Source organism: Leuresthes tenuis, unplaced genomic scaffold (assembly GCF_036924035.1).
Source record: "Leuresthes tenuis unplaced genomic scaffold, fLeuTen1.0.hap1 SCAF_10, whole genome shotgun sequence".
In the NCBI taxonomy this organism is placed as follows: domain Eukaryota; kingdom Metazoa; phylum Chordata; class Actinopteri; order Atheriniformes; family Atherinopsidae; genus Leuresthes; species Leuresthes tenuis.
This window is the reverse complement of record NW_027325364.1, coordinates 4,395,359-4,412,750: the sequence shown is the minus strand read 5'-3', so window position 1 is coordinate 4,412,750 and position 17,392 is coordinate 4,395,359. Positions and strand designations below refer to the sequence as shown.

General features: G+C 38.1%; 2 protein-coding genes and 1 long non-coding RNA gene across 3 annotated transcripts in view; 2 read left to right on the top strand and 1 right to left on the bottom strand.

The window, feature by feature from the left end:
* The window catches only part of LOC140315989 (ubiquitin-conjugating enzyme E2 E1-like), a 341,997-nt gene that overhangs the window by 62,024 nt on the left and 262,581 nt on the right, over positions 1-17,392 (bottom strand). The gene's annotated exons all lie outside the window — the stretch shown is intronic.
* Positions 4,077-7,017, top strand: LOC140315777 (L-selectin-like; the record flags this gene model as incomplete). The annotated part of the gene is made up of 4 exons (XM_072393360.1): positions 4,077-4,114; positions 4,840-4,891; positions 5,497-5,901; positions 6,836-7,017. Coding segments are annotated over exons 2-4 (627 nt in total), but the record flags the coding sequence as incomplete, so codon positions are not given.
* LOC140315612 (uncharacterized) lies at positions 7,035-7,681 on the top strand. The gene is made up of 3 exons (XR_011917268.1): positions 7,035-7,174; positions 7,260-7,348; positions 7,427-7,681. It is a non-coding gene; the product is annotated as an uncharacterized lncRNA (long non-coding RNA).

The window sequence follows — 17,392 nt, the reverse complement described above, 5'->3', positions numbered from 1 at the left end:
ACTCAAATGTCTCCTCTATAATTACAGGAGAGTTTGATGGCTACCTGCTGGGGAAAATCGAGGCTATCCATGCCAGCCCTCTCTGTTGACCCCTTACTCTGGTCCTGAGCCGGGGCCCCAACGTTTTAATGCTGCCCACTGCAGGACAAGAGCCCGGGTCGAGATGGCCATAGGCATATTCAAATCGTGGTTCCAGTGCCTGCGTAAGCTCAGGATCACCCCAGAGAGGGCATGTGGCATCATTGTGGCATGTGCTGTTCTCTATAATATTGCAATTATTAGAGGAGAGCAACACCCTGCCGTACAAACTAATGACCCTGAGTATGACCGTCCACCCTGCAGATGTCCAGGATGGAAGGGCTGTAAGGGCCCTAATCACCCGAAATTATAGTAAAAAATAAAATACAGACAAATTCACATGCGATTTAATTCTTCTTTATTCCCCAAAAGTACAAAAGCAACTGTTAGGATTTGTAAAATAGTCCCAAACATTAACATATTCACCTGTTTCACCAGTAATACAATTTCAAGGTCGACTTTTTGAATCTGCTGATCCAGGTACACCATTTCTTTCTCCTTTTTGTTTTTAAATGGTTTTCATCAGGTTCACCCTGTACAACTCCTTTAATGGAAACATATGGACGGCATTCCATCTGTACAGTTCCACATACAGATTTAACATGGTATTGACCGAAAGTCAATGTCAATGTGTACGTTGATGGACCCTCCTCCTGGTGATGCCCAACCATGTTCTGTTCAAGGACCAGAATGTGCCAGTTAGCCATTATCTATGCTCATCACTTCAGTGTACATGTCAAACTCCAGAATGTGAATGGGTAGAGCACTGCCAGTAGATAATATTAAGACACACTTCAGTAGGCCCCTCCGGATCTCTCCCTGTGGCAGCAGATAGCGTTTCCTCCTCATCATCATCATCCTCCTGTCATGCAGGAAAATATAGTGTTTCAGAATACTTTTAACTACCATCTGAGTATGGAATACTTAGAGCTGCAGGGTTTACAACTTTTTCAGTAGGAGGCTGAACGAGGCAGATGACAGCATCCACAACTGTTGGGTTGGTGAATATATTTATTAAAAAGTATATATCCTCTCTCTCTCTCTCTCTCTATATATATATATATATATATATATATATATATATATGTTTTACATTTTAAAAAGAAGTGTAAACTTGCATCTGATGTAGGCACTTGTGTCCTGGGGGGTGACAGGGGATGAGCTTCTCCCAGGGATACATGGGGAGGTAGGCCTCCACCTGTTTTTATATACATTTTTAAGGGCCTCTGCCTTCTTTCTGTTGGCTGAGCAGAACTCAATGTTTCTTTGTTTTTTAATTAGTATTTTAATGAGTGTTGGTGTAGGCCACAGCCTCACATTTTAAATGACTTCAATTGGTATGAAATAAAAATGTGTCTGTAAGTGTCTCCTAAGTGGGGTATTAAGTGAGAAGACGTGTAAAAACAAAATTTTATTAGGGGTTTAATTTACTGTTTATATACTAACCACTGAATTGATATTTACTTTGTTTAATAGCCTAAGTCAATTAAAAAATGTAATTGAAATAAAAGTGAGGCGCAATCATAGCCTAGCAAAATAGGCCTTACCTTTTTGAATCATGTTTTTATGTTTAATTTTTAGTTGCTTCCTGGTCCTTTTTTCCCCTGTTAGATTGCACCTAAATGAAAATCAGATTTGATTCCTACTTATATTCATAACTATAGGCTGCTACGATCTTACGGTTAAATGTTATGTCAATAGTACAATTAGAAGTACAATTTTTTCCCATGCACTTTCTCTCCTTCGCTGCTGTAGCTGTATTGCATTTGCGGCGAAATACATGCTCATCGTAGGCCTGCAGAAGGACCTCCAACTCCATCGCAGTGAAATAAGTTGCTCTTTTATTTTCCGTTGTCATGGTGACTCGTGGTATCGGGGCTCCATTGATGATGGCTTTTTATAATCGGCATGCATGCGCTAAACTCAGGGTGAACATACTCAGAGTTGATTGAACTAACGCAGATCAGCTGTTCTGGAACCAAATACTCAAGAGTTTCCCATCTCAGAGTAAGTCAACTCAGAGCTCAGGGATAGACACTGAGTTTGATGAACCTCCTTTCTGGAATACACCCCTGGTGGCTCTCCGCCTAGATTCACCACAGAGGCCACGGGATGTCTTCTGTTTGGTTTCTTGTGACATGAACCACCTAGTTTGCAATGATAATTATACCACAAGACTTTTTACTCTTTTCTGTGTGTTCAACCCAGTCTCAAAGCTATTGGTTTGTGTTCAGACACCATTTTCACTGTTTTTATCAGCTATGGGACACAATAACTTCACAGAGGAACGCAGCGTCATATCATTTTGTATCATAGTAACAAAACCACTGATGCATCACATTTAACAGGCAACAAGATCCACATTTGGAGGTCAGACAGACTGAACTACCGGCCTTGTTCCTATTTTGTTGTTTTACAAATTAAACCAGTGAGTTTAACCAAGCATCGCCATTGGTTACTCAGCAAGGTGAGGTAAAAAAGTGTGACACAAGTTTTGTCCTTGGAGAATTGACTCGTATCTTCAGACTTGTCTTTTAACTTGTGCTTGTTATTACAGATTCACATATAGTGATACAAGTTACAAAACTTATGCCTCCTTTCTTGCTCCATAGAAGTTAAGACTTTAAATTGCATTCCATGGAATAAAGTATGAAACACTGTACTTGAATAAATTCTAAAGAGCTTCTTTTTTACTTTATTACTGACAGCCTTGTCAAAATATGTGTCATCTGAGTCTTAATATGTACAAAAATACTTTGAATGACAATTTGCCTGATTTTTCAACAAAGAAATTGAAACAACAGCTTTAAAATTTCTTAAAAACTAAGTCGTGTGTTGCAATGCTATCAAACACTGCAACAAAGAACCATTATGTACAGAGGCTGCAGTTCCTCGAAGCAGCCAGCCAAGCCCGAGACACTTTGCTGCATATGCCTTCCCCACACTCTCTGGCCCATTTTGTGTCTATCTACTGTTGAATGAAGGCTACTAATGCCCAAAATACCTTTAAAGAGAAAGAGAACCTTTGAGGTCAATCTTTGCATATGAAAATAGTGGTGGGAGTAGTGTGCTCCTACTGTACATCTATTTTCATATGTTTTTCATATTGAAATAGTTGTTTTGTCAGAGAAAACAAAGATTTAAACTAAAGTTTATTAAATATGTTTCTTTGTAAGAGATGAATGATACCAACATACATGAATGCCCTGAGAGTTTCTGTCTCTGTGAAGCCTGATCTTCACAAATGACTTTTTTTCATGCCACCCCAGTGATCTATTTCAGTAGGATGAGTGGTTTATGTGTCCAACACCTTTAGTTTATTTGGCCAATGTGGTGTGACTCAGCAGTTATAATCCAGGAGAATTATATTTTATGCTATGCGTTATTACAGTGTCTGTTTTAATGCAAACCTTAGTCATGTTGTTGTTAATATCTAAACCATAACCAAGTGGGTGGTAATGTGTAAAACCATGATTTAAAATGCAGGCAAACTTAATTAAGCCAAGTACAAATTCAATAAGTAATTCATATGGGTACATTTAATGCACAGATGCAATGTTCAAAAGATTAAGAAAAGTTTTAAGGATGTTCCAACCAGAGCTTTAAGGGCTAATCATAGATCTGTAGCTGCTGAAGAAAAGAACTAATTGATGGGCAGAGGATGGAATGGCCTTCCTGCAGTCCTGACCTCAACCCCGTTAAACATTAACATATCAATCTATAGATCGATATATGTGGATGGATCGATACATACGTATAAAGGCATATGGTTAGAGATTTGAAATGAAAAATCAGTAAGAGATTTTTTCAACACTGAAAATGGTAAATTCAAATTAAATAAATAGTCTTCCATTGACCTTTTCCTCACTGTAGAGACTGTATTAATCTCTAAGCAGTGGAATAACAGCCCAAAAAAAGTTTTGCATATGAAAATTGCACCAAGAACTGTTTATACAGTCTCACATCCGGCTTCACATATATATACAAGTTCAATTCAAACCGGACTTCATAACCTCCAGCCGTTGTTCTCAGACTCGTAAGTAACTTTAATATTTCCAATGAACTTATCAGATGAATAGAGTATCATCAAACCTTTACAATGTGACTGAAAGAGTAAGTAAATCACGACAGGAAAGATCTGAAATGTAAACGCTGATGTGTAAAGTTTATGAAAAATATCAAATGAAAATGAGCTGGGAGAGTGTAGGTGCCATATGATTGATATAAATCATAGAACATTTTAGTTCATTATGGAGAGTGTATTTGGATTTCATGGCAGTTTAATGATTTAATTGAATTCAAAGATAAGTTAATTGAAGTCATGATTATTATTATTTACTTATCATTTGTACATAAACTCTCATAATTTCAGTGAAGCAGATGGCAGTAAGCACCTGTGTCTTCTTTCATGGTTTCGCTTTGGACAACACGCGTCAGCCATAAACTCCGGTGGAAAGCGATAGGTTAGTTGGAAAACCTACAGGGAGGATGACAGAACTTTGTTTTGTTGCAGTCGCTCTGATGTGAGGATTTAATGCTAATCTGTTTTTTCTTGGTTATTTTTGTTAGTTTTAATGATTGTAAGCTGGATAAATTTGATTTAATGTAATTTTGGATTATTCCAGTTTTCAACCAGTAGAGATCTCACTCAGGCAGAAGAAACCAAGAGTCAACAAGTATTTATTTGGAAATATTTGCAAATAAATAGACATGCAGAAGCGTCACAGCTGGTTTTGTGTCACATTATCTTCTTGTTTGCAGTAAACATAAAAAATGGATCGGTTCATGATGATGATGACTGCACTGTTCTTTGGTAAGAGCATTAATGTTTCAGCATTATCGATTAAATAAATGAGTGTTTCTCTTCTTCAATCATAACACATCGACAGGTGATGAGATAAAACAGATAAAATCAGTATTTTCTCCAGTAACCAGTAACTGACTTTATTAATTAAACAATTCACTATAACAATACACCTCTGTTTATATGAACATTTTCTGCCCTGTAATACTAATTTAGTTTAATTAATTCAAATGATTCAATAAACACTAACTACATCCTCTATCTATATGTAGGACTTCACCTCAGCTGCTGCTCACAGTACCCCCCCATAATATAATATCTGCGCCATAATATAAAGAAGATAAAAGCTGGACCTGAAAACTGTTTTTTTTTTTTTTGACCGAATTTGCTGATGTCATCAGACAGCATGCATACATTAGATTTTGTGACTGAATCTGCCATTCTGTCAATTTTTCTGATCTAAGCTTTAAAGGAATAATTGGAATAAAATAAAAGATGAATAAAATAAATGAAAATAAAAAAATAAAAGGAATATCAAGGACTTAAGCATACTTTAGTTTAATTCATTCAAATGATTCAATAAACACTTAACTACATCCTCTATCTATATGTAGGACTTCACCTCAGCTGCTGCTCACAGTCCCCCCCACGTTATTACCACTATGTTAACTTAAGAATGAATTGGACCGACGCTCAACAGTACTGCAGAGACAAATACACCGACTTGGCCACCATCGAAAGCATGGATGATATAAGCAGGCTGAAAGCCAATTTCTCTTATTCCTATGCGTGGATCGGACTCTGGGACGATCCCAAGTCCTGGAAAACTTCCATGGGCAGTGACAGAAACTCTTGGAGATGGTCAACAACCGGGGAAACGAGCAAAACCGGTTTCCAGATGTGGAATTCTACTCAACCAGATTACAAAGGGAGAGAGGAAACGTGTGGCGTGATTGACGATCAGGGACTATGGTTTGACATGAATTGTTCCCTGAACAGAGACTTTATTTGCTACAATGGTAAGTCATGTTTGATAGATTTAATCCAGTGATTTTTAAAAGATTTTTTAAAATAAATAGTCAGAAAAGGTTTCTCCTCCGCTGCAGCAATGCTTGTCTTTATGCGTCTCCCTATGGAAGACCCTGAGTGCCAAATACATAAAACTTTATGCACGTGTTACTGACTATAACTATAATAGATTCTATTTAAATAAGGAAACATATACATTTACATGATGCTCTTTGTATGTGGCAGCAGTCGTAAACCTTATTATTAGCATAAAAAACAGTTTATTTTAAAAGCCTGCTGATTTTGACATGAAAATGCTACATGAAAGAAAGTTATGATTAAAGTTCGATAGCCATAGATGTTAACATTCGGGGAAACTTGCATCTTACAGCAAACGTCTGAAAAACGTCTGAAAGATCCTTGCAACCGAAAACAGTGTTGTGTGAACTAAGATTATTTAGCTGGTAAGGCATCTTTGTGTTAAATGTGGCAGAGGATCTTCAATTTTTAGGAGATTTTGTGGAAAAACTATTTGTTACCCATGAAGAAAAACCTGTCTTCAGTACTAAATAATTGAAAAGTCTGAAATATAGTAAAACTGATAAAAAACTTAAACTTGTCAATGTTTCCACATTATTCGAGGAACAGTCTTATGGTCGAGTTCAGAATTACCAAAATTCTAAATGTATAGGGAGCTGCTATTTCATAACCTTGTGCAAACGTTCTCTAAATTATAATTCATGGCTCAACAAGCTAGGAGAACCACAACCAAGCAGGCTTCCAGTAAATAGTTCTTGTTGGCTTCTATCTAAGCACTTGTGAATACTATGATGACTGAAAAGCCGAGCAGTTGTTGTCAATATCTTCAGCATGGTGCAAAAACACAAACTGCAATGCAGCACAAGAGCAATAATTGAACTTACACTGATTTATTTTCTGTTGCAGTTACAAAGCAAAACAATAAAAGCTATGCGTACATCTCAGGTATGAGAACATGGACGTCTGCTCAAGAGTACTGCAGGAAACACTACACAGACTTAGCAATGATTGAAAATGAGGAAGAAAACACTGAGGCTAACAGGGCAAAACCATCTGGAACACCTTGGATCGGTCTGTACAGAGTTCCATGGACCTGGTCCGACAAGAGCAAAAGCTCCTTCAGCAACTGGGATCCTGAGGACTACAAGAACGCTGGTGGTAAACAACACTGTGTGGTAGAAAGTCCTTTGCATAAGTGGCATGATGACAATTGTGAACTCAAGTGGCCATTCATCTGCCATCAAGGTGATTATTCATAACGTATATAAAGAAATATTTTTTTTCAGTAAAAATGTGTCCCATTATTTCTGACTCAGTGTTTACTGTTCAGTTCCAAGCATGACCTCCACTTTCAAGATAAGGACTGAGACTGATGCTGACCTGACTGATCCAGCTATTTACACCCAGGTCCTCGAGCAGGTAAAACTTTCTGTCCCCGTTTTTATTTCAGCATAAATGATGGTTGTGTTAGTGACTGCTTATTTAATTCCTCTTCAGATGAACGACTTGCTGAGACGTCAGGGACTGACTGACTTCAAGCTGCGATGGAAGAGTCCACCCAGAAAAGCAGAAAAAAAGGACAAAACTCAGTGATTTAAATCAAGGAACAATCATGTACTCAACTGTTCTTAATGCAGTTTTGATTGTCCCTCTTCACTGTAGTGATCTGTACTTAAGGTTTTATGTAGTTTGACTTGAGTGGTATTTGATTTATAACCGAAGAACATACACATCTATATTTGTGTGAAAAGGGGTTTTCCCTGGTACAACTGATAACTGAATGCCATTAGATTTTAGTCCCGGGTGATGTGGTAGAAGCCATGGTTACCTTGGCAGCAGCAGGTTTTATGAAGCATCTTATTCAAATATTCGGTCAGTCTCATTGAACATAAGAAGGAATTTAGAAACATACACAGATCAGTAGTTTTTCCTCCATCTTTCAGTTCAAGTAATCATCAACATGGTGATATAATATGCATTTACATTTGCTCATTTAGCGGACGCCTTTATCAAAATTAGGTAAGCAACATTTAAGCCTCATCAGTGTAAAGCCCTTTTTACACTTGTCTAAAACCCTGCTAACATCTGCTCACATCTGGCTCTTAAATGCATGTGAAGATGTTTAGTTGGTGTTTTGTTCTGTGAGAAATGATTCTGCAGCAGACGTGGCTTTTATTCAGTTCCAGCTCTACTTCAGTTGGAACACAAAACCCTGAAGAACATGATGATTTTACCTGTGCACAACTCACATTTTCTACACAGTAACACGTCTGCAACCGTAATGTCTCACTTGGAGGATCAGAAACCGACAGCAACAACTCGTGGACAAAAGGAGAGACAGGGCTTCATTAAATAAGGGCTGTGATTTCTGTGCTTTTTTTATTCTTTTAATAATTACTTGAGTTCAGTTCATATTTTCAAACACTGTTCAACTTTGATGTGTTTTTATTTCTCACTGATTGATTTGACTTTATTACTGTCATCAGCAGCCTTGATAAAAAATAGTTTTGTTAAAGATAACCTGGAACATGTTTTAAGATAAATAAAGATGGTCTGAATAATAATGAGCTTGTTGTCTGATTAATTTCAACCAATAAAGCTCTGAGCGTGTCTTTATATTCCCAACAGATCTCCAAGTTTAAAGCAGTGACAGCTGCTGCTTATTATAAAACTATTTCAAATCCATCAGTGTTTTTGCTAATGACTTTTCATTCCATTTTATGATAATTTTTATTTCTAGAATACATGTTTTCTGCAAAGACAAAATGTCTATACTAAGATGAAACATGCGTCCCTGATTAGTGTCTCTCTGTGATTATACCTGTGCAGTTTTATCTGAGCTGCACGTGTATATATTCATGGTAACATTATCTGACCACTGCATCAGCAGCATCTGATGTCATTTTCTATATTCAGATTACACATTCAAGGTTTAAGTTCATCTTTATTGTCCCCCTAGCGGCCATTTAGTGTGCAGCAGCAGAAACAGACGGCCATTCCACAGTATGAAGCCTTTCTGCAGATAAAACATCAGTGAATGTAAACAGAGGTTTGAAATAAAAATAGTAGAGTAGTATTTTCTACGACCTGACGGAGGAACCTCAGACTTGTTAAAAAGAGGGTGACCAGGGTCAGATAAAATGGACTGAGCCTTCTCCACTGCACGAGCCTGGTACAGAAGGGAAAGGTCATTAAAAGATGCTCCTGCTATTTTGCTGCACAGCTTCACAACACTCTGCAGTCTGTTTTTGCCTTTAACAGAAAGTCATTTCAGGTCATTTCAAGTCAGATTTAATAAAACAACAGTTTAATCGAGACTGTTTTCACGTTCAAACTTATTAGTTTACGGCAAAAATGCGTCCTGTGTGTGCCAACTTTAGCAAAGTGGGTCGGTAAGTGTGGAATAAACAGGAACTGAAAGCACAGAAACAGCAACTGATGCTGTAAAAAAAACTTTTTTTTTCTTTTCAGTTTTCCAGACTAAGACTTTTATGACTGAAAATCAGGCTGACTGTTTTGGCATATTTAAATCAGATTCTTTATGTTGGCACCACACTACCGATGCATCCAAAGCCATAGCAGGGATTTACATCTGTTTACACCTGTTCATTGAAAACCCAGTGCCACTAACAATGTCACAAACATTTCAAACAATGAAAAATGCCGTCAAAGAGCAGCTACTTCGAAGAAAATCAACTGATTTTGCCTTTTTTATAAAGTGCATAGCACTTGTTGTAATGTAATGTTTGAGCTCCTTCTCAAAAATGAAAAAAGATGGTTTGTGATTAGAGAATTTGGATTTGTGTAGATGGTATTTAGCAAGTAACAGAAGCAGGTTGATGATGTAATATTCACAACATAAACATGAGTCTGTGTACGCTGAAGACAAGTTTGTGAGTTTGTTTCCGTTTGTCTGGTGGTGTTGTCCTTCCGATTCACAGGACGGACCACCAGTCCAATCAGCGACGATTCATGTGAAATCACACTGTCCCTTTAAAATCCTTCAGAAAATGATGTGTATTAAATCGTATCGAATCGTATCGTATCGTATAAAATCGTATCGAACCGTTGGCTGAATGCTGTGTATCGTATTGTATCGTCAGATTAGTGTATCATAGCAATTTCATTGCTAAGGAAACCAACATATTGCACCAAAATCTCCCATCCTGAGCGTGCACGAGGCGACTGTGGAAAGGAATGACTCCCTTTTAACAGGAAGAAACCTCTGGCAGAACCAGACTCAGGAAGGGTGGCCATCTGCCTCGACCAGCTGGGGTTGAGAGGACAGAAAAGAGGGGACAACAAACACTGTAACACCATTCAAAGGATACCTGTTGGAACAGGGAAACACAAGTTAATAACCACAATAATGTCACATAATATTATTTGAGAAATTAAACAGGGGGGTCAAAAAGAGCAAAGTGAGGAAAGGTGTGACAGATGAGGTCCCCCAGCAGTCTAGGCCTATAGCAGCTTAACTATGGGATGTTGCGGGATCACCTAAGCCATCCCTAACTATAAGCTTTATCAAAAAGGAAAGTTTTAAGCCTAATCTTAAAAGTGGAAAGGGTGTGAAGGCACATCACACTATTTTGCATGGTGGGTAGGGAGTGCCATCTTTTACGGACCGTTCTCCTTCTCAGTCTGTTTGGTACCATTGTTGCCCGGTTAGTTTTTGTTTTGTTTGGCTAAAAACATTCATATCTCAGAGAGAAGTAAAGAGACGGCAAAAGGAAAAGGAGAAAGAAGGCTGGACCTTACTGGGATGAATTAAATCATGCTAATAATTACCAAGCTGGCATTGTGCCGGACCTCCTATCCATCCATTGGGGTGTTTATTCTGTGGTGTCATGTTTTTTGAGTCATTATATTGATAATTAAGACGTGTTTTGCAGTTGAAACTCATAAAAAATGTATTTTACATGCATGTTTAGCATTTGGCTTTAAAGGGTAGAAATGACTGATCCTCTAAGATAAAAACACGAAGCAGTATCATGAAGTTAGAATTCAGGGTCTCTGCTTATCACTGATTACATTGTTAGCTTGAACTATGTTGATTACATCAGTACATTTGTTATCTGAGAAGTGATCAGATTCCAACTCTACTCTTGACATTTTCAAGTGAGTAATTGCACGCATGACTCCCAGTGTTTAGACAAAGGAAAGTCTGCATGTGTATGACTCTTTAGATGCTTACAGCTTATGTTCTTATGATGTGGAATCAGGGTTTTGTGTTGTGAGACATGAAATGGGCCTTGCAGAGAATCTGTCCTTTTACTTGCCTGAATCCACAATCTTCTTCTGCTCTTGGCAAATGACTGTGATCCCCTCGGAATCCTGAACATTTTCCATTCATTGTTTTTGGCACTTGGCACAGTTAAATCCCTTGACATGTCTGCTCAGGGGTTTGACTCCGCCAAACAAACCAGGATGACGGCTGCTTTCTGCTCTGTGAAAAGGTTGCAAAGAAAACCAACTATGGACTCCATGTTAAACCGTCCAGATAAGAATGTAAACAGCCTGGGAGAGCCTCAGCCTTACTCACTTTAACTGTACTGAACATAAAAGTCATGCGTTATTATAGGAGAATCCACTCTGAGTAACATATATATGGATTCTCGCTGAGACTTATGACCGGTTCAGTGTTTTTTGTTGTTTGTCGAAAGATTAGATAACCCAATCTCTCAGAAGTGCTCTTTAGATTTGGTGCAGAGGGACCGAACAATGGCTGGGCTTCAGGTTAGAGGAGCTCAGAGCTGATGATAAACATACAATCAGCTTTCAGATAAAGCTGCATCAGCTATACAGTGAAATGTTACCTGAACAAATTACTTGATTTTTTTATAAAAAGAGAAACAGCACCGGTTCAAAAATTGATCCCTGAGATAAGATAGTGTATAATAAAAAAGGATAATCCTTTATGTGTCCCTCAGAGGGGACATTTGCACAATTACAGCAAGCAGCTTATAGAAAGAGCAGATACAGAAATACAATCCTTAAAATAGTTAGAAATAAGCATACAAAAACAAAAAATGAGAGGTAAAACCGCAGAATTAGAATGTGAAATATGCAAGAGGAAAATAAATATACACAATATTTGTGAATATAAAGAATTTGTATATAAATATGCAATAGAAACTTAATAAAAGTGTTGCTTTTTCTGTTAAAAAGGTCAATTGAATGAACTGAGGCATAACACTTCTTATGTTTCATTAATGTAGATTGGTCAGTGGTATGCAAAGCTGCATTAAAGTTATAGCGTATAGAGCGGAGCTACTTGAATTTTAGATGTAAATTAGAGTTGACTTGTTCTGAACGTGTCATTGTACAATGAAGGCAGTTTTCTTTATATTAAGCTGGAGAAAATAAAGCTGGTGGAATCACTCAGGTAAGCTGAAGGTTAAAATTGTTTTGCTTTTATCTCAAAAAGAGACATTTATAATTAGATTACACCCTCAACCAACCACTGTGTTTCATCAACATTTCTTTCTACAGTAGCCTTCGAAGGACAAACAAAACTCAAAAGCAGATTTTTATGGTCCACCTACAGTAGCCTTGGAGGGACAAACAAAACTCAAAAGCAGATTTTTATGGCCACTACAGTTTAACCTACAGATTTCCTGTTAGATGTTACTATGCACTACACCCTGGACCTTAAAGGATAGTTCCAGTTTAAGTCAGCCGGCATATTTTCCCCATTCACACAACCTTTGTGCTGCCGTAACCCGGTTTTTGCGGTCATGTTGCACTCTCCTCTTCCACTGAGCAAGTTCTAGGAAAAGAGAAGTTGCTGAAATGGTGAGTGACAAGCTCAAGTTCTCGTACTCACAAGTTACATCACACAAAGGCTGCGATCAGCTTCAAAGCCTCATCACTCACATGTCACATATTATCAATGGTGAAGTCACTCAAACGCATCGCTCGTCTTTTCGGCTTCTTGTAATCGATCGGTCAAAGTTGCAGTTTTGATGAAATCTGATCTGCACCTAAATTCAAAGGGTGCTTCTTTTTCACTCGCTCCTTCAAGTGTCATGAAATTTAGCTAGGAACCAACCACATAACTTCTTTAGTGGAGGTAATTATCTTCCCCTCAGTGACCTTCAACACTGGAGTATTCCTTACTCTCTAGTCTAATGCATCAATAATTACAGTTCAATCACACACATATTATTCAGAAACGCCTGTTATGTGTAATGAGGACAGAGCTGAGTCATACACCGGATTAATTTTAATAATCTTCCTTTGAAGTCTATTATCACTTTATGTGTTTTAGGGCTCCTTTCACCAACCTAAAGATGACTGAATTAAAGAGTAAATACTAATAATTTTCTCCTTTCACTTCTGACTGAATTGCATTAGTTTTGAGTGGTTTGTTCATTTCAGATGATAAAGTGCACGATAATAGACAACCATGCTCCCCCCCCCCCCCCCCCCCCCCCTCCCTGCTGCTTATATTGCAGTTTAAAGCAATAGCGGCATTGTAAAACACATTTATCTGCCTCAGACGACCAACTCCTTCCTGAATAATTAATGCTCCAGGCTTTTTGTGTCTTGTTGGTTTGTCCTTGGGGCCTGTTAAGTTGGGGCTCTGAGAGACCAGGCTGCCGGCAGGTCTGCTTGGTGATACATGCAGCCGTACATTAGACATCCAGAGCAGGTGCACATTAAAAGGAGGCTGACACACTGAACCAAATGTTTCTTCAGTAATAATAATTAATGACCGTATTAGAAGCTGCTGCACTGACTGTAAGCAACTGTTAATGGAGGTGAAATGATGCAGAGGGGTGAGTAATGAGTCTCTGAATGTGACAGTAAATAAATACACTATCTCTGAATTTTAGAGTAAAATGTGAAGCATTTTTGGATTTTAAAAAAAAAACTATGTTTAGAAATGAGGCCAAAGCCTGAATATCTAGCAAGGAACTGCTAAATATCTTTCGCTTCATTTGTACATTAAAGGCTATATCATGAAAGAGTGGACCCAGTTTTTATTATCATTTACATTGAATTTGTACTAGATTGAGCCACTAACTTGTGAACTAATAAATTCAGAGTGTTGACTGAGAATAAGGCTGAGGAAGTACAGTTTTAGGTCATTGTGGGTGAGGCTCATTTTTCTTCTTGATCCTCTTATCTTTTAAAATTTACGGTTTATTAGAGGAAACTGTAGGTTAACGACGGCCTATTACAGTTATTCTAATCATGGCACAACAGTCACTTACAATTCATTTGAATAATTAAGCTTATTAATATTTGCTTTCTTTTTTCCACAGTGCGATTTGGAGTTCGGATCTGCGCCCATTGGACAGGAATAAATAAACAGAATCAGTGTAAAAAAAAAGAGCAAGTCTCAAGATCTAATCCAGTCATTCCCCACCTAGTTGTCAGAGCCCAACCCAAGGTTTTACAAGGTGTAATTACACTGTGACGGTGTACAACTCATAGTTGCCAGAAGGAAAGATGAAGGACCTTCAGATCTTCTGGTCGAATATTTGACAGCTACACTGGTGCAAAACACTGCGTTTTCATTATAAATTGTAAAGTCAACCAATTCTCTTTGTGTATATGAAGATGAGGGATGGTGTTAACTAACTAAACAAGGTGCAACAAGTTCAAGATGCATCTGACACAATAGATTCAACAGTATTCACATTTTTAAAATACAGATTTAGGGTTACAGAAATGTGCATGGACAGTGTCTACATATACGATCCGCCCCCATACATAACAACAGCCTTCATGGGCTGCAGGAAAACGTCTTATGAGCGTTTACGTTTTCAAGCACCTGAATGCTCCAGACCAGAAAGCTGCTTTTATAGAGGTGCTCACATTTGCTGATGATCTATTAATCACGTGCATTTGATTAGCAGCGCCTGGTTGTTACTTACCCTCTTGATTCCTGTGGAAGCAGTAAAGGCGGGCTGTCACCAACCCGGATTAATGCACAGGCCTACCCCCGGGGCCCGACGACGTAGGGGGCCCAACGCAAGGCTCAAGAAAAAAAAAAGCCGGAAAAAAAATCATGCACATGTGTAATAGCCTACTTGGATGTTTTTAAGCCTGGCTAAAAAAAAACACTGCGGGATCGGGACGTATCCTAGCGACAGTATGTCAATAAATGATGTGGAAAGGAAGCTCAAAGAAGGTCTTTACAGCACAAATTAAGGCAAGTCTGACATTTGGAGAAGTTTCTCAATTGTCCGTGGATCTCTTTATTAATAGCCTATAAAATGACGTGTTTCTCCTGCAGGACGGGAGAAGACACAAAGTCAAGGCATTTCTATCATTGTGCGGGCATAAATTCTCAAAGTTTTGCGGGAGCAGGCGGTAATGGTCAGAAATTTAGCGGGAGCGGGATGAAGAAAACAGTCCCGCGCAGGGCTTGACTATGTATTTTAGAAGGACTTAACAAAGCGCTCATAGTGTCCTATGAGTATGTTAATTCAGTTTCTGTGTAGAGATATGTAGAGCTATGGAAATTTCTTTGACATTAAAAGCATGTTTCGCTACAGTGAAAGTTATCCTGCAGTGATTCTTGAAGCATTATTTTATCTATCATAAGTATGTATTCCTGAGGAGGGCCTTGAGAAAGTGGGTAGCCCCGGAGCCCATGGTGCTTTAATGCGGGCCTGGCTGTCACACACTGTTTCTGGATTGTGTTGCTGTGCATCTGAGGCTCTAATCACCTAATTCCATAAGCTGGTAAGAACCAGATTGTTAGTATTTTTTTAAATGATGCCTTTAATGCTAGAGTTGAAAGAGGGTTGTACTTTCTTCTCTCACGACTTTGAGAGTCTTAGCTGCTGATTGCTCATATTTATCTTGGACTAAAATGTTATTAGTTTTACAACACACAATGCTGACAAATGTCAGAAATCACTTAATAAAAAGCAGAATCGTCAGAATCACATTTTAAATTCCCCATTTGTGCATTCATTTGACTTTTTGCTTCAGTGATATCAACATTCATTCGAGGTAAATTGTACATTCATTTGAGCAGAGAAGTCAATGCACTGTTGAGAAGAATGAAAGCTTTATTGTATTTAGGTCCCACAGGCACTAATTACAGTGATTTTCTCATGAACTGACAATCCTCTCTGGAGCCACAATTCATCAAACAGAGATTTGTTGTATATGTAGAGCTAGTTTAAATCCTTTCTGATTGCCGTTACAGCTAACAAAGACATGGATTTTGAAGCATCAAGTGTGTTTTTTTTCCCCTAAGGTCAAGTATCTGCAGCATTCCCGAGGAACACAACGTCTGAGTGCTCAATACAACCCAGCCAGCTGAGATAATCCTGCAGAAGAGGAAACGCAGATTCTCTGCCTCTTATTTCATACATTTTTCTCTACACTGCCGGTGAAATACAACAAAGCTTAATCCTCTGCTCAGTCTCCTGCAGCTGCAGCTCTCAATTTTCCTTCTTCACATTTTGATACTTGGTCAGAGAAAGCACAGCATTGATTGGTGGCAAGTGTCAGTGCAGAAGAATTAATACATGCTGTTGCACATCACGGGATTCCCGCCCTCTGCAGCAAGGTTTTCTAATCCTTTATTCTGTTTATCCGATGTTCTCAGCTGAGAGGTCAACTAATCAGCAGCAGTTTGCCTGCACTGTGAGAGAAAAGAGGCTCAAACAGGACAGAAAAACAGGAACTATTTGTTGTACTAATTTCTTGGTGAAGTTGCTTCGTAGAAGAATAATTAGCAGAGTCATCGGTGACTAAATCAAAGACTTTCAGTGTTCCTGCAGGAAGTCACCTCATGATTCTGCAGGATATCCCGATTCTATAAGCTGCTGCTGTTTTATGGTGCGATGCTTGTATGTCTTTAAAAAAAAATCCCTTTTTGTGGCAGCTGCTGTACTGCTCGATACTGGTTGGCGACTGTCATTATTATGCATATGTAACGCCCCTGGGTGTCATTTTGAGATAAATACGATCTTAAACTTTTACATTTTAGTAGTATTCTACAGACTTTAATGTTTTTCACACATGTGCACATCAACCCAGAAAAGAGGTTTGATAGAAAGTCACTATTTCTATAACTTTTGTATCATGAATCCATCATCGTTGAAAACAGCAAGCAAACTGTCAAAGTTGTCTAAACTGTATTTCATACTTTAAAGGCTTCAATGACACAGGCTTCATCAATAAACCCTTTTAAATTTTAATATTACAGCTAGGGGTGTTACGAGACGAGATTTTAAGAAACCTAAAATGACAAAATATTTCACTGGACTAACAGACTATTATTCAACCGGGTTGCACATGCATTTTGAAATGTTTTATTATAATTCTTTACATGCATGATGCATTAGCTTTTAATAAATGTCTTCTCCCAGAGATCAAAACTAAAACTAAAATGTATAAAAGTCTAAAATAAATTAAAAAAAAAGTTTTTCAAGTGCAAACAATATTGTGCGCAAAAGCAAATCAAAATTCTATTAGTGCAAACAGAGC